The sequence below is a fragment of the Ambystoma mexicanum genome, chromosome 11 (genome assembly GCF_040938575.1).
Source record: "Ambystoma mexicanum isolate Mex_15411 chromosome 11, UKY_AmexF1_1, whole genome shotgun sequence".
Classification (NCBI taxonomy): domain Eukaryota; kingdom Metazoa; phylum Chordata; class Amphibia; order Caudata; family Ambystomatidae; genus Ambystoma; species Ambystoma mexicanum.
In genome coordinates, this window is record NC_090934.1 from 370,834,756 (window position 1) to 370,859,826 (window position 25,071).

General features: G+C 41.9%; 1 protein-coding gene across 1 annotated transcript in view; it reads left to right on the plus strand.

The window, feature by feature from the left end:
- The window catches only part of RORA (RAR related orphan receptor A), a 318,626-nt gene extending 295,475 nt beyond the window's left edge, over window positions 1-23,151 (plus strand). Inside the window, exons 9-10 of the mRNA XM_069623081.1 lie at window positions 8,000-8,112; window positions 9,132-23,151. Of these exons, the coding sequence (XP_069479182.1) occupies window positions 8,000-8,112; window positions 9,132-9,296 (278 nt within the window). The 3' untranslated portion in view covers window positions 9,297-23,151. The remainder of the gene's footprint in view (window positions 1-7,999; window positions 8,113-9,131) is intronic.
- The last annotated feature ends 1,920 nt before the right edge of the window (window positions 23,152-25,071 follow it).

Consider the following 25,071-nt stretch of genomic DNA (forward strand, 5'->3'; position numbering starts at 1 on the left):
TTTGGGCAAGGACAAACTCCGCCTGTTCGAACTGCTGGGACTATGGTCTGAAGTCTTATCTACGAGTAACTATGACCTAGGAGAAGTGCATTGGGTAGAGCATTACAGAACAAATTAAAGTATTCAGGGAGTGAATGCAGCAGCTTTCTCAAGCTAATGTGGAGAATGGTCAACGATAGTTGGAGCTGATGCAGGCTGAAGCCCCTATGCCTCACCAACTGTTGTGGCAGGGAAGAAAAATATTCAGATGCGGTTGTACATTACCTACCACAGGCTGAAGAGCCAAACCATGCCCGATCAATGCATCACCCCACATTTCGGCACCCGATTGTCTTGCCTGGAACTGGTGGATTACTGTGATGGATTTGAGAAGCAGCTATTACCAGATCCCATGATCAATGAAGACTAGGAAAAGGTAGCATTCTATCAATTCACAAGGATGCCTCTGGGTACTTCTGGAGCCGCAGCCACATTCAAACAGCTTATAGAGTACAACGTGGGAGATATGAATCTACTGGAGGTGTTAGTGCACGTAAGTTACATTATCGTCTTTGGGAGGGAGGATGCACAAAGAGCACAACCAGGGACTTATGAAACTACGTGATTATCTTTGCCACTGGACAAGGGTCAGTTCTTTGGCCTCTGCAAAAACGATTGAATGCTCGTGCCTGGGTTCCCACCATAGCCTGGCCACTGCATGACCTGACCAAAGGCTACCCTGCTTGTGTTCTTTGTGCCGCGTGTGTGGACTAACCAGTTCAGTGTTCCACAAACAAAGGAAACATTTCATGGTATTCCCTGTGCCGCGTACCAGAGTGCTGATCACAAACACGGATAAACATTTCCGCAATCCGTGTGCTACGAGCCACTAGTTCATCTTCAAGTATTGCGCTACTGTTTCTGTACAGTTCACAAGACTTAAGAACTCTTAAAACAAACTCATGCTTTATTATCAAGGACATCTACTTATGCAACTCGTTCCTCAGGATCTACATTACGCAACTCATGCATCAGTTTCCGGTTAAAGTGCAACATGTGCACCTTTCCTCCGGTTTAAAGTGATTGAGATTCTTCCTACGGTAAGCACAAAGATCTATTCACCTAGGAATCTTCCCACAAGATCCTTTCCACCATACTTATCCCTGTATCCCAGTTCCAATCTAAAACCCTTTTTATTTATTTCTTTTTTGGTTCCTTCATTACAGAAGACCTCCCGGTGTATGCGCACAAGCAAGGAAACCATCCCTTTCCACCTTCATTCTGAAGTCCGCTCTGATTAATCAACTTCCACTCTGCAAGGGTTTCTTCCCCAGGAGGGTTTCCCCTATTTTACCTGTGTTGCTGAATTATCATTTTGGGTTCATAGGTGTAGTGGGTAAGGCTCCTCACAAACATCTCTCTGTACCTGTGTTCCATCAGGTAAGGGTTCTGTGAACCAAATATACAGTCAATTGTATAATCCTTTCTGTAAACTGCTAACAATCAGAACAATTGCAGATATCAGTGAGCATGGGAGGCACTCTGTACAAGGAAAACAAGACTGAAGACCAGCTACTAAATCGCCTAGTGCTCCCTCACCAGTCCCACCCAGCTGCACTCCATATGCTGCATGACCAGCACGGCCATCTGGAAATTGAGCGTAGCCTAGATTTGACAAGGACATGATTTTACTAGCAAAGGATGTCCCTTGATGTAGGCAACTATTGCCAGGCCCACTGTATAACCATGAAGTCGCCCATCCTTCCTGCAACATCTTCAGAGGTCTGAATCTATGAATTCAGTCTACCAACTTTCTGAGCCTAGAACTGGAAAGCAGGGTGATCCAGAACATTTTGGCCATCATAGATTACTTCACCAGATATGGTCAGGCCTAATAAAGGACGACAAAGCTACAACCCATATCAGCTCATGTTTGAGAGAGCCGCCCGAATTCCAATAATGCTATACATTGGTGTCTCCTTGGATGGTGCTGGTGCCGAGAATAACAGCCAGTTTGTACAAGACCTTCAAGAGCAACTGTACCAAGTGCATCAGTTGGCACAAGCAGCAACTGAGAACACCACAAACAATTTTAAAAAAAGTTTTATGTCCTGCAGCCCTGGGGACTGTGTCTTCTTAAGAAACTTTGGAAAAATAGGAAGGAAATGAGCGACTGCTTGGAGTCATAGCCTTATGTAATTAACTATCCACTCCTTGCCAGTCTATAGAGCACAAGAAGGAAAAAACTGCATCACAAAACCCCTTCACCGCAGCCTACTCTTACAGCTAGGAGACAATTTGGAAATGGAACCTTAACCTACTGAAGTCACTTCTTCCCCCAGAAGGAAGCCTAGACTGGAGAAGCCCAGTGAAGAAACCATCACAGGCACAATGAACGGAAGCACTGTAACACACGAAGACCCTGACGGAGCAGAGAAAATACAGTGAAGGTAGTGAAACAAAGTATCAAGAGGTCATCATCAATCAACCTCGACCCTACTGTGATCAATTCAAGGATGTCATCACTTCTTTCCTTGGGAGAATACCCTCTTATGTGGCCAGGGGAAAGCAGCCGCTACCTGATCCTGACCCTGGGGGCGGCTATATGAGGGAGGACCACCTGAGGGTAAGGGAGCTCTGAGAAACCTGATGACATCAACAGAGGAAATCACATATCCTCTTTTTCCTTTAAAGGGGGCTTCCCCAGTCCCCCATTCCTTTATGGCATCTTGCTACCCTCCAATTCTCATCTAAATATAAGGATGGAGTGTCTAGCCATCAAATTCCCAGTAGAGAGACTATGGGGGCCACTGGAATGAAGAAGAGGCAGAGGGTGATGAGGCTTACTCTCCTGGAAACCCGATGTTCATCTCCAAGTTATCTAAAACCGGTCTTGCCACCTGACAACCAAAAAAGTGATGGGTGGAAGGTTTTGAATAAATCTGAACCACTGGCAATGCTCTGGGCAACCTTCCACACCACCGTTTTTTAGCCTGTCTGCGCCATTGCAAAAGGAAATGCTTTTTCCCCACTCTGTAAATAACTTGCCAAACTTCCCTTCCCTTGTAAGAAGCAGCACATAGGCTGGTATGAACGGTGTGCAAAAACACAGAGCAGAAGGAAGCTTACCGCTTGACGAATGTGGGCCGCTGGAGCCGAGCGAAGCAAGGGAAAGCTGACCGGCTGATGGAATGTACACCCACACAGCGGATCAAGAGAGAAGCTGAAGAAGGAATGCAAGGACCGCCAAAGCCGCCCTGTAAGCCCAGTTAGAGCAAATGGGTTACCGGGGCACGTGAAGGGCAAATGGGTTACCGGGGCACGTGAAGGCGACTGCTGTGTCAGTGATAATGCGGGAGCTCAATGAAAGACAGTAAATAAACTTACACGGATGAAAACATTGTTGGAAAAGGGTCGCTGACCCAATGCTTGAGAAGAGGATTTGATATACTTAATACATATACGGACAGTGTTAAAGGTGGTCAGAGACCCAATGCTTGAGAAAGAGATTTGATATACATGCAAATAGTAATGAGAGTGTGTCGGAAACCCAATGCATGAAAAGGGAAATTAACACAGTTGTGAACTTTGTCTAGGAAGGGTCAGGGACCCAACATTTGAAACATATAGTCACATGGATGAAAATAAGTGTGAACAGAGAAAGTAAAAGCCCTGGCAGGTTAGTGCACCAGGCACCCAGTGAGGCTAGGACTCACACCCAGGAAAGGAGTGAGACGAGAAGTGAAGTAATATCCTGGCAGGAGAGTAAACTAGGAGTGAGAGAAGAAGTTTGCCTGAAATTGTGAATAGAAAAGGGAGGATGTATACTCCTTTTTAAGGATCAAAAAGAAAGTTCACATACCCTGGCAGGAGAGTATATGAGAGGTCAAAAGAAGAACACAGTTTGAGAAATTGAACATTATAAAGAACTGCGTGCATAAGGGAATACTCAAAGGGAAACCCTAGGCCCTACTGTGTAAGTAAAATGCAACAAGTGGAGGAATTCAAAGGGAAGAGCCATTACCCTGGGGTGAAGCATTAAGAGCCTAAAGTGCTGAATATGAAAGACAGAAGCAAGTCAAGGGAAGACCCATACCCCTTGAGAGTGGAGGTATAAAGGAACTTAATGGAATGGAAACCCCCTGAGTTGTGAAATGTATAAGTGGAAAGGTGAAGAGAAGGCCCATACCCCTTGAGAGTGGAAATCATTAAAAGTGTCAGAGCTCACCCTTGATATTGGATACAATTTGAAAATGTGAAGAAACTCAGGGAAAGGGAACCCTCCCTGAGATTGATGGAACTGTATTTGTTTAATTTTCACATTTTGAACAATAAGTTGGAACAGTGGAAAACAGTTGCAGGAGGGCAGCTGGAAGACATTCCCCTTTCACTTGATGATAGGTTTAGCATGTGAGGGTCAGATTAGGGTTTGGACACAGGACAGAGGACCTTTTTACTTTAACATCCTGACACAGACGTTCCTTAGTTTTGTTGATGCAGGGAAACCCCCCTTTAGGATTAGGGATAGATAGGATTTCTTACAACCCTTTTTAATTGTTTCTGGAAATAAGTCTATAATCAAAACCTAACATGCCACTTTGTCTGAGGCTTACTCTTGATCCTTTACAGAATGTTTAAAAGAAAAGTGCCCAGTTGAGCTCCTCAGAGGCTTACCAGAAAGCCAGTGCTGGTCAGAGCCAAAATCAGTGACTGCATTGGCCCTTTAGCTTTGTGCATCACGCAGCACAGAAAAACCTACATGAAACAGCCATACGCCCACCCTCTGGTGAGGCTCGTCATTAAAAAGAAGAAAGCAGATGGTGTGTTGCTGCATGCCTTTCCATGCATCTGCTCTAGAGATAACCGCAAACCAGGGAAGACCAAGGAGTCTGCATCAAGCCCTACATTGTTTACACACAGAAGAAAGAGGGTAAGGTTAGTAAGATGCCCCAACCCTTCCAGCCGTTGGTTAGCCACCACATGGACCAGAGCAATGCCGCTAGTGCATCGGCCCAAGAGAGGAAAGCAGTGGCCCTACTTTCCTAGTGGAATTGAAGTCCTTTGCAATTAGATAAATCAGTTCGAGCACTTGCTGCCCTTACAAACCCTGTAATTCGTGGGTATTTCACCACAAAGATAGAATTCTGGCCACAAAGCTAAACCAACTGCTCCGGCGTCTGACATTGATCAGCAAAGTTGCAGTCAACACCCACAGTTGTAAGTTAAGGTAAGAAGAAATAAGGCAGAATTAAAGTGCCCTTAGACAGGAACTGCAGCTTATGGAGCACAGTATAAGAATGGGTTACAAGTATTTGGAACATTGCTTTCTCCTGGTTTAGGCCTTTCGCACCAACTGCGCAGCTAATTTATGAACTCCACCTTAATCTTTGAAAACCTAACCTTACTCTCTCAGACAAACTCAGTTGCGAGCAGCTATTTTTTCATCTTGACAACTTGAGAAGGACCATAGCTTTGTTCTTGCTTAAACCTAGAACTTAAATGGTAAGTGCAGCTTTCATTTTCAGAATAGAATACTTCAATGCCCTATTTAAGGCACTAAGTCCTCCTTAAAAAGATCCAGAGGACGCGAAACGCAGCGCTCAGCCTGATTAGTGGGTTATGTATATCTGAACCATATGTCCTCTGTTCTGCCCTCACTTCTTTGGTCATCCATCCAAAACGGGATCAAGTTTATAATTGCTTGTCTGACTTATGCTGTCATTCCCATGCTGTAGCATAACTCTCCAAAGTGGTACAGTATGAACCTGGACATAGTCTAAAGAGCCAGCTAACATATCTTGCCCCCTTCTACCCCCCATTTCAGATTGGTCTCTAGATGAGGGTGAGGCATTGAAGCCCAAGTTTCTCAAATTCAGAACTTCCACTTACCATCCGCTCAGCTAAATCTCTGATCATTACGAACAGTTGCTATTCAAGTAGATCATTTGGTGCATAACCCTCAGAGACCTCACAATATAATGATGCACTATAAAAGGTCCTCCAATCAACGGGAAAACAGTGCATTTATTATATTCAAATCTGGTAACTGCAAGGGAAGGGGATATAGGAAAAGTGCAACAGTGCATATAGAAATGGGGTAGGCGGGCAAGTGCCTGGACCAGGAGGTTACAAAAAGGGGACAGATGGGGCAGAAGGGGGTGAAGTATTCAGCAGAGAAGATGCACCAAATAAGCAGGTACCAGTACAAGGGTGCAGTCCAGGAGAGTGTTTTATTGGCAGCAGAGGGAACAACCAATGGCATTTACAGAAGGGATGCCTCATATGTTATCGATGAGAACTCGTACATTACTATTTAAAATTCAAAAAGCTATTTTGGAAGGGATAACATTTATTTCGATTTGGACCCCAATACCAGCTAAAATGTGGGATCCAGCATGCACTGATGTCTTTGGAGACAAGTTACTAGTAAGGGCATACTTCCTTAATGGTAACTCTGAATAGTATTATGCTACATGAAACATATCAATACATCCACTGGCCTATCCTTTCCCTCCCTCCCTCCCTGCCTCCCAAAGGTCGAACTGCACTGTTGGAATTACCCTCAGATACTTGTTTAGGGGTCCCATCTGTGACATCATCGCTCTGCTGCTCACAGTTCCACAGTGGTACAATATTGACAAAGGAGAGAACATTGTCACTGCTATTTGAATGTGGGGCAAATGCGACACTAAAGAATGAACTAAAAATAGCTTTTTTAATAGGATCTACCTTCTCAGGGAGAGTGTGAGTTACAGGCCTTTTATTGAAATCTGTAAAGGCACAATAGTCTTCCAAAGGGATCTAGGATTCCATCCACAAAGTCATTTCATGTGAATCGGAGAGTTAGCAATTTCTTTCAGCAGCCATACACAGAAGCTGAAAAAGGATCACACGTGTTTAATGTCTGAAGGACTATGGTGTAGGACCTGGACTAATAAAACTAGTTTAGGAAAACAAGTGTATTCTTTGTAATTTGTGGGTAGCCACCCAAAGGGAGGCTATTACTAGAAAGGCATTTCTAGATGCATAGTACAATGCATGCTATGTTGCAGCTTATTGGCAAATTCTTTCCCGCCCAAGAAGACGCATGCAAGTAATGCAAGCTTGTACTACTGCCCTTATGGAAATATGCCCATGCTTGGTCACTAATTATTATTATGGCAATGTACTAAGTCTTCGGAAGCTAGCACAAAGGAATTCTTCACAAAAGTTTGACACCTCTTATCTATAGATGTTTATGCTTCCCACCCAACCAGCCCAGGAGCGATTGCTTAGAATCTTATCCCATCAGTGTATTATGCATATTCTGGAGAAAAGTAACCATTCAAAATGGTATCAAATGCCATTCGACGCCCCAGAGGAGAAGGGCCCCAAAGGGCCAATGGGTGGAGGATCATTAAAAAAAAAGTATCTTTAAACATGGTCAAACTATAAAGTTATTGTAATAGGTAAGTAGATTTTTTCTTGATGACCCTGCATGAAGATGATTTCTCTCTCTGCATTACCTCTTGCCCTGTGCCACTGGGGAACCATCACTGGTGCACTACCAATGGTTAAACAGCCTCGGTCTCTAACAGTATTTTGGGAGGGTTGGATGCCGAGTTCTCTGGTTTTCCAACTTGGTCTGACTAAACACGGTAGTGGATAATATCCTTTTTTGTCAGGAGCTTAGTTGGTGGTCTGAGTTGATAATTGCATTTGCCCACGTGGATCACCAGTGTTCCCAATAGTTCCTTATTCGTTCCCTTTCATAACCTTGAGCATGGTCAAGACTTCAATATGGCCAACCAGGTCCTTTCTGGGTCACTTAAGCACCACTGGTACGTGACGTTTGAATTGAAGAAAGATACTTTTATGCAAAAAGTGTTTAAGCATTTTAGGCCCCAGTAGGCACACCACAGTGTTATTTATGCATAATGCCATTTATTCTTGTGGGTAAACTTGCAAAACCATGTTTAGGAAAATTCGTATAGGTGTTGAAACTTTTTGCGATGTAAATAAATCAATATTTGTCATTTAGATCGTTCATGGCTTCAAGAGAAGGTCAAAATAGAGAAGCTCCAGCAGAAGATACAGCAGGCCCTTCAGCACGTCCTGCAGAAGAATCACCGGGAGGCGGGAACCCTAACTAAAGTGAGATAACACCCCTTATATTGGATTTGCCCTGCAGCAGATCTTTTGCAAACCTGTTTCGTACAAGGTACACCCCTTAGTGTATGGGTATTCAGTACAGCAAGATCAGAAGCTCTGCAGTATAGAACACCAATGGAATCCTAATAACCCAATGTATTAAGAATCCTGTAAATTGCATGCTGCCAATCTCAAAGGCTAGGGCGAAGAGTGTCCCCATTGGTTTCAGTTTGACAATGTTTATAAAGATGAAGGGGACCTCTTCCCATACGTTGTTGATTCACTTATAATGAACATTAATAAGTAGCCTGCACAAGTGGTTGTCCTTGAGGGATCCATGTGTTAAAATTGCGGAAAGAATGGCTGTTTACACCAAAAATTGCGGAAAAAAGGCAGTGGTTTTGCCGCCGCAATCCATGTAAAGGATGCGGGGGACACCCCCAGACCCATTATACCATTTAAGGGGAGCAGAGGACACCCCGCAACTCCCGCTCCCCTTAAATGGTATAATGGTGTACACCTTTACTGGGTCAAACCACAGCATTTTGGCTGCGATTTTATTTATTTATTTATTTATTTATTTTAATGGCGATATTTTGGCCATGATTTTATTACTGCATACCGTCCTTGAGTCGGCCAGGAGTAAGGTCTCAATTGAGTAAGGTCTCAATTGCTGCTTTTAAACGTGGAGAGGGTTGATTTTGTGAAATGGGATACCTGATCCTCCAACGCGTGGGCACTAATCTTCAGCAAAGCCCCATGGGGGAGGCACAACTGGTCTGGTGGAAATAAAGGTGTTGTTAAGGAGTGAGCGTAGCTTTGCCCCTAGGCCAACGTGAACTGCATCACTGGTCGCAGCATATGGCAAAATCGCAGACGACTTGGCCGGAAGTTCCAGTTTACATTTAAGTGAATGTGAAATGACAAACTACAAAATAAGAAAATTGCATCAGTGTTTAACTCTGTATGTTTGTTTTTCTCTGCACTAATAACCTCGGCTTCCTTGTTATTTTGCATTGCAGTTAATATGCAAAGTGTCAACATTGCGAGCACTGTGTGGACGACATACAGAAAAGTTGATGGCATTTAAAGCAATATACCCAGACATTGTGCGGCTTCACTTCCCTCCATTGTACAAGGAGCTGTTCACATCAGAGTTTGAAGCCGCCCTGCAAATGGATGGATAACGGGTACCTGTCACACTTTAATACTTCTGCAATGTCTGAAGTAGAAACATTTACTGACCTAGACACTTTATGTGGCCCTGCGTAGAGCCGCTGCACATCTCTTGGCGGCCGGGGCGACAGTGCGGGGAAGCAGCCAACACCAATATGGTTGGACTTGTTTTTCTGATGCGTTGTTTGTTGACTTGTTATTCTTCTAAGGCCTCCAACTATGGGCCATTGCTCTGGTCCTGCCATCCTTTGGACTGCGCTACTACAGGATAGGAGGGGCTTGAGTTAGCAAGCAGCCTCTTCATAATGCACTGCCCGTGAACTCTTCGACAGCATATTCTGGATGTCCCGCAAGGCCGATTACTTATGCACGGTGACCTGGGAGCGGGGTAGCACAATAGCCAGAGGTGCTCTTCACTGTGCCAGGCCCTCGTTGCATCATGAAGGAAGGCTGTTATTCTTGTGGTGCCTGCAAAATGCCAGTAGACCAAATGGCACAAAAAGGGTCCATACCAATATCTGCAAATAGCATTATGTTACAATACAGGGTAATTGGGCATGAAGACTTATATAGCGTGCAAAGGAATATTGTTTGTATATTGTTTTAATTAATATTTTAATCTAATATGTAGTGACTGTTATTGCTTTTTGTTGTTGAATTTGATATGGCACTTTTATTTTGCACCTTCCCCCCCCAAGTCACACCTGTGTAAATGAAATGCTTGTTTACGTTGTCTGTTTAGCATGTGCACCAGAAATACAAGTTTAAATCAAACAGAAATAGGTAGAACGTTGGTAAGGTACGCTGGGAACTGATTTATGCTGCTGTTTTCGATGTAACATGTTTAAAGAAAGGCTGGTCACGCTCTGAAAGCATTGCACTTGATGTAAAATGTATTTCCGGAGGGGGTACTTGCTTCAGGAATCTGTCAGAGAACTGCCGACTTCAGAACAGGATCTTCTCTGGGAGATCTGTCCTGAAACTGAGTTATCACATGCACAAGCAACCCATGTTTCAACAGACACTTTCAGTAGACTAGCAAGGGAAACTGAATACAGAAACAGCCAAAGCCTCACATACTTGCTTCAGCTGTCCAAACTGGTATATATGTCCTGCAATGTACAGGACTTTTTTTCTTAGGGTGAGTAGTGTGACCTATCAAAACTGCAGACCCAACTTCGATTTATTTGCTCAAAGGGTTTCTTACTGAATCACTTTAAGACCTGTTTCAAATTTAAAATTGTGGACATGTTTATGTGCCCATAATGCTCTTTGCTTTTAGGCAATTTTCCAGGATTGGGTTCTATGAAGAGATACTGTATTGCCTGACCGAGCCTGGGGCCATGCCCCTCGGCCCGCCCCTCTGAGGAGAGGATTCCTCCAGTAAATGTACTTCAGGATGATGCTGTTATAACACAACAATTATTTGTTTCTAGCAGGCTGGCACTGGACAATCTAGGCCTACCGATCATGTTTTTCAGAAAGATATTGCTACTTTTGCTTCCCATAGGTGACCTCCCATAATGATGATGATCAATGCTAGAAAGGGTCAGGGCTGGGAGGATCGTATCTTTTCAAACCTCCAAGCTCCATCCACAACAACAGAGCCACAATTCTCATTCCAGTAGTTAGAGGGAGGAGCAAGGTCGAAAGGATATCCTATTGTATTTACTTATTTTATATTGGAATCAAGCAAGTCGGATATTGGTTCTGCAGAGCACTTTTTGTTTGTAAAAGCAATCATTGTTTGTGTGCACATAGGATGTGACATAGATAGTGGTTTAGGAGTGGTAGCAGTGGGGGTTACTTTTGTAGGTAAAATGTACTCCACCGATTAGTCCATGATAAAGGGCGGGAAGCGATCGGTGGGATGCAAAATGATCACTCTCCCCCTGACGTTACTCTGGCACCTTGGCAATTAGACATCATGAGCAGCAAACCGCAAGAACAACGTAAACATGGTACCCTGTGGACAAGGCACAGGCGACCTGCTTTGCTCATCGCTGACATTTTTTTTCCACAAAATGTTTAGTCAGGAAGACTCTTAAGATTTGTTTCACTGGTGGTAGTGAAGGGGTGAAGAGGGCTTACTTATCCATCTAACTGGCTTGGATACATGGCTTTCTGCAATTCCAGGAGGGGGTGATAGTGGACATTTCATCTCAACACAGAACCAGAAGTTCATCTTTACACTCTTGCGTTGTGCCCGAGAAACCGATCCTGGGGTATACTGGAGAATGTGGGGATAGCTTATGCACAATTAAAGGCGCTTTTCCAAAGGTTGTCTGTGGCAATGCTCCTGCCCTTTATTGGAAACTGCAAAGTCTTTGTGTGTAAATGGCACAGAACTTCAGGGAATAAAATGTCCTCTATCTATAATGGAATGCTGGGGTGCTGTAACGCGAGCGAATGGATACCAGCAGCCTCTAGGAACAGTGTGGTAGAATTGTCCAAGGAAACCGAGCATTTCCTTTGGGAATGTCAGTGCGCAACGTTCACTCCCTACTGACCCATTTCCAATTGAGTTGTTTGCCATTGGCTAATCTTGCCCAGCATCCCCTATGGGACAATAATGTTCTGTTCATACTGGAATTCTTCTGCTGCCCCTTATAAGTCTTTTATAGTATCAGCTGGCCCTCCTCTTTCACCCCTACAAGACCAAGACCTATTGTTTGGCTGCTTTCTATGGGTGGTCAGTGGGACTGGTTCCCATTGCTCTTTGCTCCGTTATGTTGGCAGTCACGCCTGGGCATATAGCACAGATCTTTGGTTGAAAGCACTCCTCGCCCTATGTACTGTTAAAGGACAAGGAAGGAGTGATAAGGTTTGCATTTGCTTAATATATTACGCCTGCTGTATACTTTTTAAAAGTTTTTGTGGATAACTGACATTGTATGATTCGCACAGATGAAATAATTGAATTGGGATATGTATAAAAACAAAAGTAAGCATCATGTGCATTTCATCGGAAGCTTTCTGAATATGACCAGCCTTGGGCACAAGCTTATGAAAGACCAAGCAAGTCTGTGTTTGCAGCATCTGTTCACACAATGCAGAAGAGTATCTGATTTCACGTGGCTGCAGTTTGTGTGGTTTAAAGTACACGTCAGGGTATAGGATATCTGCACGCACCAAAGAGTTAAACTGTCTTGCCAAAAATGCCCACTTCTGCAGACATGGAGCCATTGATAGCCCTGCTTCATGGCACGCGGAAGGTGTGCTGCACGTAGCTGCTGCGGTATGTGCATATGTTCATAGGAATAGTGTAGCATGGCTTTTGACCATAGGCCCCCATTGAGACAGGGCGCTTCCAAACATGGTTCCAGCACTCTTCTGTTTTAGGGCGCATTCATTTGTGCAGGCAGGCTTCAGAGACTGAACCTTATCAGGTGGTGGGCGGCCTCACTTGGTGAAATGTATGTGTTTCAACCCACATCTGCCCATGTATTGCTTTGAGGGCACAGTACCAGGGTCATTTCATTTAAATAAGTTCCACCATTTTGGGCCCCTGCCGCCCGCAGCAATGCAAGTGAGTAGGGAAATGCTGTTATGGTTTTCCAAAATCACACAGTAGTGTCCGCGCCAGCACTAGATTTCTCTCTCCAAACATGGAGGTTCCATAATTGAACTCTATTCAACACTGAAACTCAAGATGTTCTTAAAAAAGTGACCCTTAATGTTGTGTAACTGCCTCCTCGAAACTTCCATCCACGCCCAAACATTCTAGCCATTTAATAAATATAAGTATGCCCATTTTAAATCTTCCAAATGTGACTCCGTGCAGGATTAGAAAGCAATGATTGAGCATTCATTTCGATGTATTATCTAAATGACAAAAAAGTGCAATGTGTGTTTTGATGGTGATCTGCTGACAACATGGAGATTTGGGCCTACATCCTTGGCGTTAGGATATACACCGATGCAGAACAAAGTTTGAGTGTGTTATAGCTCAGCGGCAACAAGCATGTGTCCTCTAAATAAAAGTGCTGAACTTCTGCACTTTGCAAAAGGGATGTAAACGGCAATTGCCTTATTAGCAGTTGCCGCCTTGCGGTCAAAACATGTATGCCCTCTGAAGTCATGCAGTACTATTTTGAGGAAGTGGGTTCACTTGCAGGCACCAGCCGTGTTGTCCTGCAGTGATCTGGGAATTTGGTCAGGATATCAAACTTTCTTGGTACCTTTTCTGGCTTTTCATCAATCTTGATGTCTGTAGATCCAGTGCATTCTACCTTCACCATATGTACCAATGTACATGTATCGCTGTTATGCCTTTTGCTGTGAGATCCTTCTCCTGGCAAGCAAGATCCTAAAGCGTCGATTGCTTGGTACTCTCCGGCATTCTGGAGCAGGTTTAATAAGCTGCTTCCAATGAGGGGATATGTGCTTTAAGGGCAATGGAGGCTTCTGGGGCTTTTCAGCATTGGCTACACCTACCAGTACAACTCTTTATGCCGGATTTATCTTGTTTCTAAGACTTGATTACGTGCATAACTCAAAAGACCACCAAACAGAGCCTGACTCTATCTGTGCGCATAGATCGCAAACACTAATTATTGAAAGGTGGATGAGAACTGGATGGAATCAGATCAGCAGCACAAATGGGGCTTCAGGGCTTTCTGGAAGGCCATAAGGGTAGGAGGACTCAGATGTTTTAAGGGAGCGCACAAGCCTGAGAAACGTATGTCTCCCCAACCTGCAATGTTTTAAATCTAGTTTTTGGAACAATAAGCAAGGAAGCATGGGCAGAGCGAAGCAAACGTTGTGGATTATAGGTAAATATCTTATCAGGTTGCTAGGCCGTGCAGACACTTGGAAACAAGTTTGAGAGTCTTGAACTTGAGTCTGTCGCACAGAAGCAGCCAATCAATGCAGGGATGAGTGGGCTTTGGTTACTCAGCTGAACTTGGAAAGGTTAGAAAATAAGGCACACTGCGATGTTCTGGATAAACTGTAACCATTCCAGTTTTTAATCTGGAAGGCCGATAAGCATTGTATTTGCATGGCCCAGCTTGAAATTAATGAAGGTTACTGTGGCAGCAGCCAGGTCAGATTGACCCAAAAACAGACCTTAGCCGCCAGGGTTGTCGCTATCTGTGATGTGAACATTTTGAAAGCACAGAAATGTGTTAAAACTAAAGTCGGCCTCCCATACAACCTTTACAATTTCTACTGATTCAGCAAATTATCCAAACTCCAAATTGGAGGATGGAGCCATTTGAGAGGGTTGGCGAGACCATTTTTTGGGCTACGGATTAAATCGTTTTTAGGGGGCGTAACTGAAGGCGTTTACTAACCATCCATCCTTGGACCCTAGAAAGACCATTTTGTAAAGCAGTTGGGTAATTGATATAAATATTGACAATAAGCGGGGGGAATGGGGAGCCCTGCGTAACACCACTGGGAACAGTGAACGAGCCAAAGAGGAAAGGTCCCTTAGTGACTCACTTGCTGAATACTATTGAATAAAAATGAACATAACAAAAATGTCATCTTTGCCGGAACCAAAAGCCACTTTTGTAAATTGGGGACAGTAGGGTGTAGCGGTCCGCACTGTCAAACACTGGTAATAAGTTCAAGATCACCAATAAGCAAAGATACCCCATCAGCCTTGGTAAGACTATCGGCAATAGCAGAAATAATAGCTGACTTGATGCCAAGTCAGTCTGATATGGGTGAAGAAACTTGAACTTTCGACGTGTGATTGAAGCTGCATCGCCACACACCTTTCAACTATCTTGGCGACCCAGGAAAAAACAGCAATCCGACAAAAAGTCTTGAACGGTGTGATCAAAACCATGTTTTCTTTAATAAGGGGTTAAAAAAAAGCATGCTTAATGATAAGGGAAAGAAGCCATCAGAAATTCATAGGTTAATAAACTTGGCCATAAAAGTGCCAATGATGTCTCGACAGTTGGAAGCAAGGACAGCTGAAAGAACATAATGAGGTGAACAAGAAGGAACTACTGTAGCTACCAGAATCATCTTTGCAGCAGAGTTCTTTTTAAACCCAAAAAGCAGGATAGGACCAGGGAAAGGGATGAAATAAGGCTAAGGGTGCAGCATTGGTAAAATTGCAGATATCTGACTAAACGTCGGAGATCTTGAGGAAGAAAGAATTAAAATCATTGCCTCTCTTCTGAGATGTCAAAGGAAGGGTTCAATCAGTCAGGAGAGAAATAAATCCACTCATTTAAATAAGTCCCTAGGCTTTTGATCCGAAGCATCAATCTGAAATGCAAGAAACTCCTTTTTTTGTCTTCGAAAATGGCTTGTGTGTAGATCCTTATTGCCAACTTGCCCTGTGCCCAGGCTACCAGTGGCACCACATCTCTGCCACATTTTTTCTTTTTTATGATAATCCTTTTGAATAATATGTAATAGAGATTATTATTACCAAATGTAATCATGTGATCGATCATGAAAGGATGAAGGGTAACATTTGGTTTCCGATATTCAAACTTGTTAAATTGCGGCAGGCCCTATGTCAGAGCGAAGGTCTAAATCAAAAGCTGTCCCCCATGGTAACACCTGCACACGTGTCAGTGGTAAATGTCAAATGTGGCAATCACTAGCTATCTTTGTTCATTCATTAAAACCGTCCCACTAATCTTGCTAAAATGAGAATTCACCTAGCATTGCATAACTCTTGTGGGCGTACAGGCCTTAATCCTTGTTCTCCAGGCAACCTGCCCTCTATCTTAATACTTCAATATGTCTTGGGCAATGATGAGGAGAACAAGGATTGCAATACTGGAAGTGAGTAGGCATACAGGGCGATGAAGCCCAGATGCTACATCTGTGCACTGGGCTGTCCATTGAAATGTGCTTTTAGTTCCCGATGATCAAATCCTTCTTTCAATCCTGGCTACAGCGAACAACTGACACGTATCCCACTCAAGAAGGGAGTATGAGCAGTCTGAAATCGCGCTCTCCTTCTCCTTACTTCTCAGGTCACTTTCAGACTCCCTCAGATTCTGCACGATGGGCAATGCATTCTCTCCAGGCCCGCTAATGAAAATGTCCTTTCCATATCTGTAGCTCTCTGAGCTTCCCCCCCCTTATTGACTAGTCTTACAGTAAAATGATTCATGCGCAGAAGTAAACATCTGATTTAGTTATCACTTCTAAACATCCTAAACTCTTGTGTGAGTCTTAGTAAGATTAAGGACACTTATTTTTCTCTGCCAGATCTGCCACTTATGTTGGATGATGCATTTAGCAGATGGTGTGTGCTCGGAATATAGTATGCCTAGTGTATTCAACCCTCTAAATGCAGTCAAACAAAAATGCACTAATTTCTGCCACCAAAAAGTGAACATTTGTGCAAACTCTTGGTTGATCAGTCTGCTGTTGCTAGGTGGAATGGCCTAAGAGTAGTTTGGTTGTTCTTTAATAAGCTTTGCCCAGTTCAATAGATGCCAAGGTCTCTGTTTATGTGTGTGTGTATATGTATGTGTGTGTGTGTGTGTGTTTGTGTGGGGGGGTGTAGGTGCGCAGCTGCTTATAGACTGACGATGCAAATTGATGAAAAGGCTATGTGTTAAATAACATAGGTAAAAATTGGAAGGCTGAGAAAAGATTTTATTCTATACAAAGCCTTGTCTGGACCACTTTAGAGAGATTTCTATTTTTTTAGCCCTTCTATAAATATATATGGCACTTGAAATGTTCCTGCAATAAAATGTGATTTGTTTAAAGATAAACAAAACGATTTTGTAATGTGAAACAATGAAAGAAAATTATGTAATTTTTTAAGAAAAGAAACCTCAAAAACGAAACTTTGTATTATTTTCTTGATGGAATGTGTCTGTCTATGAAAACTTGCTTTTTCATTAAATGTGCCATAATAGAGATGTGATTTTGTATAAATGATGGTGGTAGATTTGAGGCTTAGCCGTCTTGTGTTCTGACATTCCGAGATGTGATGCGAGAGCTCCGGTGGAATCTGATTGGGTCTCAAGCTCCCGTCAGGCGGAGCAGCTCTCGTTTGCTCACTTTTCATTCCTCTTTAGTGCAATATGTACCTAGAGCACTTGCGGGTGTCCTTGGATCCCTCAGGGAAATAAAATACAAACGTGTACAGGTTTTCTTTTCACTTTAGTTTTGATTTTTTTCCGCTAAGAATGTCAATTTCATCACTTGATTGTTATTGCAAGAAGCAGCCAACTGATAACCCTGAGAGCCACTCTGATAAGTGCACATTTCACAGTAGGAAAAGAAAGCTGACTTGTAGTCCAACAATAATAACAAACCTTTTGTGAAGGTGAGTGGAAAGCATAGTTCCCTGCGCTTGATCGTTAACAATAAAACATCTCATCAGTAATAAGACCGAATCAGTCCTTTCCCTCGTCATGTTTTTTTTGTTGCCCTTAATACTGAAGAGGTTTCTAAGCGCGGACCCGAGATTCGAACCAGTGTTGCTCTTGATTCAGTTGCCACTGAGCTATACTGCCCGTGTATCTTAGCTTGGACAATCTCTTGTGTGCATAAAATACAAAATGGCGTGTTGCTGTATTTGCTGTGCCACACACATGCCACTCTCAATCATTGTGCTGAAAAATAATATTTATATATTTAAATTAGAAAGATCTTCCAAGATTAATGATTCAAGTTCTTATAATGGGTTTCTCAAAATCTCAAATAGCCTCATGAAGGGTCAACATCTAATTTAAAAATGTTCATAAATAGGTTACAGAACGGAACCTACAGTGACTGTTCAGGAGGCGAGAGAACATTGAACCCCGATTCACAGAGTGTATCCAAATGTTTGTAAGTAAATATTGAATGGTGCTGGGGCAGTACAGTCACAGCAGCATTGACTGTTGAGCAGTATCTTTCCGAATTGGCCTCTTGATGGTTTGATAGGGCAGGCATTGACCAGCTATGAAAGCCTGTACAACTAGTATAAATCTACCAACACACTCAACTAGTGTTGCCATTTTAAAGCTAGCAAAAGGTTGTATTACTTCTCCAGTTTATGCAGATGATCACACCCTGGAAGTGGCTCACTTCCTAATGCAGGATTTCTTTGATTTGGATATTCTGCATAGTAGACATACCACTTTACAGTCCTGCATGAGAGAGGCAGAATAGAGAGGATAGTAGTTGCTTTGAGGATGAAAACTGGTGTGGAGTGGCAGAAAAGGAACATTGCCTAGTTCCCCTTTTTCTCTTAGGTAGTGAGGAAGTGGATTCAGAGAATACCACCTTGCCCTTTTGGAGGGATCTTCCACCAGCCCACTTGTATGTAGCTTGCAGAAGGGCTGGGGCTGGGATACAGACTTGGCTATCTGGTTGGTCCACGAGGGTAATAAGCAGAGGAGATGCCCTTGACTACACTCTGCATGCATTTGCCTTTCCTACTGAAGATACTAACCCTGACCCGTACTTGTGGCAACACGGTGCACAATAAAAGGTTTTGCTGAAGCGGGAAACCCAAACACCCAATTGTGTAGCGCTGTATATGAAATCTGCAAAAATGTGTATCATTACACAAATTTATATATAACATCTCACGATATAAAAACCATCTCAAGGTATTTAAGCAGACAATCATGAACTACTATTATGTTGGCTGTTTGATCATTCTCAGTTTGGACACACAATGTCAGTTATTGCTTTGCTGTTTGTGTTGTGGAGATGGTAATATATTTGTGCATCTTTAAAATTGATTGGTGCATGCAAGTTAAGGATTTGGCAGGTTTGTGCCCCCCCAAATGTTGAGCAATCTTGTAGTACCACTCTGCAAATTCAGTGGTCAGCAAATACCCCTTTGATAATACTCCCTTAACACCCATTTCATTTTCAGACACTTATGTTTTCTCTGCACTCAATGTGCCACTGAATTCCCACGTCACCCTGAAAAGCAGCCACCTAAATGTTTGCCTAAAGATATGACATTAAAACACCAAATGAAAATGTAATTGTTTTCAATTGAAGACTGGGTTTTCTAATAGTAAAGTTAGAATATTATAATGTTCTGATGTTGTGCACAAGGCATCCCTCTTCGAAAGGCAGCAGCTACCTCAATGTAAATAATTGTGTTGGATTGGCTGAAAATGAGACAATTGCTACATATTCTTGATCTTCTGAAGGCATTTTAGAGGTTTCAGTAGATTATCCCTTGAATTCTGATATTTATTACATATTTACATACGCAAATATATTTTTCATGAGCATTTGGTCTGGTTTCCATAAAAGTAGACAACTTTTTTTCAGTCCAACCCAAAGTCCTGCCCATCTCCTGATGAAATTATACATGCCCCTTCAGCAGCAAACAAATGCATTGCACTAATACACAATGTTCACTGAGGACTTCCACGCAAACCCTTTAGTAGAACCAACTCATTAACACAATTCTACTGTGAGTTCATTCAGAGATGAGAGAAATCTCAGTGCTCCATATTTAGTAGATAAACCAGTCCCTCTCTTAGTTTGCAGCATGAACATCACAAAAGTGGCAGCCCTTGTGAAAAGTCCCCTGGTGGGTTGTCAACACCCCAGTGAGGCACAGGAAAAGGTAGTGTCCATGGGGCATGGGCTCTGGTCTACATTTTGAAGACTATCCTACCGGCTGATGTGTAAATTGATGGGCACTAGGGCACATTAACACCTACATCCACCTCTTAATTCCTCTCTGGCACAGGGGTATTTTTCCACAAGCAACCTGAGCATGAATGACTCTAACCTCATCCAGAAATCCCCCATGACATAGATGGACCAAGCATTATGTACTCATCAGCACCATCTTTTACAAAGGAACTGGAATACGACCACTGTAATAATCTGCAAAATGATTATGGCTGTTTACTTTTGTTCTCTTCCCTCCCACCCTTCTCTCTAAAACCTGGACACTCTGAAGTGGCTTTGTTGGCCTTAGAAAATTCCTCTAAAGAAACAAGGCCATTCAAACATGCTCATCATGAAAAGCTACTGAATTGTGACAATACGCCAAGTCCATGCAGAGAATGTCGCTTGCAAGCACATAACTGTCACATAATGTATTTGTCCATTCTTTGACATCCACAGTTTGTTCTGTCAACTGTGATCCTTCGAGCAGGCACACGCATTTTTTTCTTTTACAACTTTACAAAATTGGAGGAAAATAAAAAATAATGCTGAGATATGTGCTGGAAAATAAGACCTCCATAGCACCATCAAAGGGCCATGCTGTGCCGTTTCCAATATTTGCATTATCTTCTTAATAATGAATAGCAGTGGTAACTATTTAAAGTCTTGGGGAATCTAGTTGGCTGCTCCTTGGCAATTCATGGCATCGTCCTGCTCTCCATCTGACATGTTTTTATTGTCAGCGTTTAGGCCAGTGGGGGGGCTGCACTATTTCACTATAACCAGATTTTACCTGTTGCATTTAACAAATGACAAGCCCCAGACAAGGCTTTACATTTTAACAGAACTACAGTGTTTGGTGGTTTCTTTGCAAAGTGTTTTTTAATGTTAATTTTACAGCACCTTTACGAATTTTCTTGTTTCCAAAGTAAATGGATATAATACTGTAGCCATAACTGAATGTCAAGCAATATAAAAAAAAAATACAAATTACTTTGTGCTTAGGTAATAATACACAGTATGTACAGTTGCATGTAAAAGCAATCTCCTTTCAAGTTTTTTTTTTCCTACTCGAGCCTCAGAACCTTTATTTTATTTCTCAGTTCAAGGCATAAATGGGCCACTAACGTATCCTTTCTCACCCTCCGATGAACGTTTCTTTCTTTCTTTGGCTACGTGTTGTAATACGTTTTCTTCCTTCTCCTCCGTATACTGACTTACTTTTTGGCTTCCTTTCTGTATAGATTTTTAAGTCATATTATACAAGACCCTTCTCAGTGCAAATATGTATCTGTTTATCAAATACCACAAAATGCTGTATAATATCGATTTTACAATATATTCTATTTTAGACCTAGTTGTTTAGACCCGAGGAGTGCTAGATCTGTGTTTTTCTAACGTGTGGTGCTAGAAAGTTTTTTTGTGAAAAAACAAAACCTTTTATTCTTGGACAATAACACCTTTGGGTCTTGTTAATTTCACAGTGAATAATACATATGTCTATCTTCATCTATATGCATATATATATTTATAAATGTGCATATAGATCTAGATAGATGGGATATATATATATATATCGTATCTTTATGCCCAACCGGTACCTGTATCAGAGTACTAAACTTGGGATCTGCTTTTCTCCTAAAGTGCAGAGTGTTGTTAAATAATATAATAAGATAAAATATTTCATCCAGACATTATTACCTCTTCAGCTTAGATATTTGGCATCAAAGCAATGATACGCGTCTAATAGAGTTACTGTTCATGCTGCTGCCAATATCCTGTTGGCTGACAAGACCACAGATACATTCTTATTGTCGTTTCCATTGAAGTTCAATATTGGAATTCAGTACAAAAATGTAACCTGCACTTTGGATGACGTGCTCTTATTATCCTTGGGCGGCCTACGGTTTAGCCACTGCACCTGTGGCAGGAAATGTATGTACACAACATTGGGGCGGCAGGCTACAATTCATACCATAAAATGGTAGAAAGTAGAATCTATAATGGCTTATGAAAGCAATAAATTCCCAATGCACACAAGAAAAAACAGAATGGCAGAAGTCCTTACAATGAATGTTTGCTACAGGTTTAGAATATACTGCAATCCAGGCATCCACGAAGTTTTTAGCAAACTGTGTTTACACGTGCATTTCATAGCTAGACATGGTTAGCTTTGTATGTGCTGCATTCACAGTTTAGCTTGTTCCAAATGGCGACCATTCAAAATGGTAATTTGTTTACAAGCAATTCAAATTACAACGAATTACAAGCAAAGCACTACAATTGTCACTCTGTAATTCATTAACGAAAATCAAATATCTGACCGCCATTTAGAACTTGGTTGAATGTCTTAATTGGTATGATTGGCCCTCATTAGACATTTTGCATGAAGTATTACAGTATATGTACTGTTCCAACACAAGTATTTCCAGTTACATACATTGACAATAAAACATTTGCCAAACCATTATTGGTACAACTCGCCACTCCAGCTATGATCACAGCTGTTCCTGTTCATCTTAAATTCAAATCACTTTATGAAACGGGTGTTCTGTGTGCAGTTTGTATTCTTTAACTGTCCAACATTGATTTTTATTTTGTAATCCTGAAAGTATTATTCAAGAATGAGGAGTATCATCTGCTTATTTTTCTATAAAATGTTTAAAAGCAAAAGTAATGTTTGCGATGTCAAAGGAAGGCCAACATTTTCTCAGAAAACCAAATGTTTAAAGTAAAAAGGGTCACTTTTCATGCTGACGGGCGTGTGTGGTTTGAGGATACACACCCTAAACTAAAGAACAAAACCTCAAAGGCAATAAGCTACTTTTTTGTTTATGTGTATAACTGCATGCACGTTTCATTACACGTATACTGTATATGTCTGCTGTTACATGTATGGCATATAGACGTGATGGAATATCAGCTGCTTGCAGTGATAATCAAGTATTACTTTCAGAAAAACCTTTCTTGTGATCTTTCCTTTGAGATCTGTTGAATCTTCTCTTGCTGTACCCTTGCTTTGAATTTACTCCTAAAATAATCTGCTAACACTCAATTGTTAATTTAGTCTGGAGAAAAGGTATTTTGATCCGTTTTGTAAATATAATTGTAAAAAAAGAGATTTAATGTTGTCTTTTAAATACTCCAATTTCCATTCTAATATGAATGTTGTTATATTGTACTTAGGAGCTGTACCTTTTAATATTACCTTTATTAAAGTGCATTGGACACATCCATTTTAGATGTGCTTTATGTGCGCAGATCCTATAATAAAATCGCAGCTTGGAACGAAAATGTCTCCTGTAATTATTCCCACCTATTCACACTTGGAAGGTCAAAGGCATGGTACCTTTAGAAGCAAGTTGCCTTCACTCTGCTGTTATGAAATGCATATGGCGTTGTCTCATCATTATTCTAAACATGAACAATGGTTGCATTTGTTTCCAGTGAAAAGCTCCACTGCAGAATCTATAGAAAATATTGGGGAGATGGAGACTTCTGGTGCAAACTGTACTGCCCTTTAACCTCTCCAGCATACAGAGAGGGTCTGGTACGTTTAGGTAAGTACCTATCGTATCCCTAAATGGTCCCAGGAGAAAACGATCATACACTTTCATAAATATAGCTCATTCTCCTTTCCAACTTGTTGGGAACCCTGATTCTGTGGCAATCCAGGACGGGAAAACTGCACTTCAGAGATGCTACACAATGCAGCAGCAACATTAGCAATGTGGGACCCTGGGCACGCCAACCCTCTATTACGTCTGGGTAACAAGGTCCCCCGTTCAACACGCTGCAGCGACTTAACCACCCATTGCTGTTTTCCCACCCAGTGATGAAGCCAAGGAACTCCTCATTGTGTCTTTCCTTTTTGAATGCATGTTCTCTAATCTTATTCCCCTTTTGTTTATTTTTAACCTGCGCAGCCTTTTGACTGACACCTTTTTTGTTTTCCTAGGAAAAACTCGAGTTCAATAGTTTTTTTCTCGAAAGGGTTTTATTAAAAATATGTTTTATGATGACTCCTTCACTGCCAGGGGTCTCATGCCACAGGTCACTAGCTTCAAGGAATACATCAAGTCTCTTGATCTTGATTCCGAAGGTAAAACAAGTCATGAAAGAAAAACAGGGAGCATAAGTACAAGTAGCACCATTTATCGACACACAACACAAAACATAGCAATAATAAAACAAAGACCGGCTCAAATATTAAAATCAGAAAAGAAAATGTGGGGACATTTTATATCCTCAAATTGCTTCCTTGGTGTTAGAGCACTTTCAATAAAGGAATACAGTGGGAATGCAGTACTTCAATTTGGAAGAGAAGTTTTTTTTAGCAGCCATAACTTTCCTAAAACAAGGGCTTCTCAAAATAGTCATTATCTTCTTCTTAAGGATGTAGTTACAGGATAAATCAAATAGAAAATGCGTCGGATTCTCAACAGAAGCACTATTGCATTGCAAAGTTGCAAAATATGTAGGATGACCATCGCACTAACAATTTCTTATCACAGAAGCAGTGGTCGAAGTGAGCGGGAACGGTCTGGAGCGGAGTTTCACTACTTTTATTCTTTGCTGTTATACTACTTTTTGCAACCATTTTCTCCATTCCAGAACTGTTCTTTGTGAAGTTAAAGTACACCTCTCAATTTGACCACCCAATACCAATTATAGTTAAACTGAAAGCTGTTTCAACTCAATTGGCTGTCTACCAGCATGGCTGCCACCCTTGAAAAATGTGTTGCACGTTTCTCCCATCCGGGGTCACAGTTCCACAACTTTTTTGGTACACTTCTACTATGAAAACAAAATCAGAATATCGAGGCCGAGTACCCCAAAAGGAAATACACCGAACACGGGTTACAAAGGAACATACAAAGATCTTTAATTCATACTGAATCAGTTACAAAGAACAAAGCAAAAATCAGATAGCTATCGCCCTCAGTACAACACAGCGAACTCCAGCGTGGTTCGGTGTATTCAGTGAAAGACGCTGTACATTAGAATTCATTGCTCTTTTATACTATTTGCGAACACGATGTCCAACCCTACTTGGGGTTAATATTCCTCTATTACATTACTGATCTAGGGTTCATGCCGAGTTCGCATATCCACATGTAACTAGTTTGCCTTTAATACATACGTCAACAAGCCTACACGGCAACTGTGTGTTTTGGGATTTCCCATACAGGTCTTCTCAAACATTAATACAAT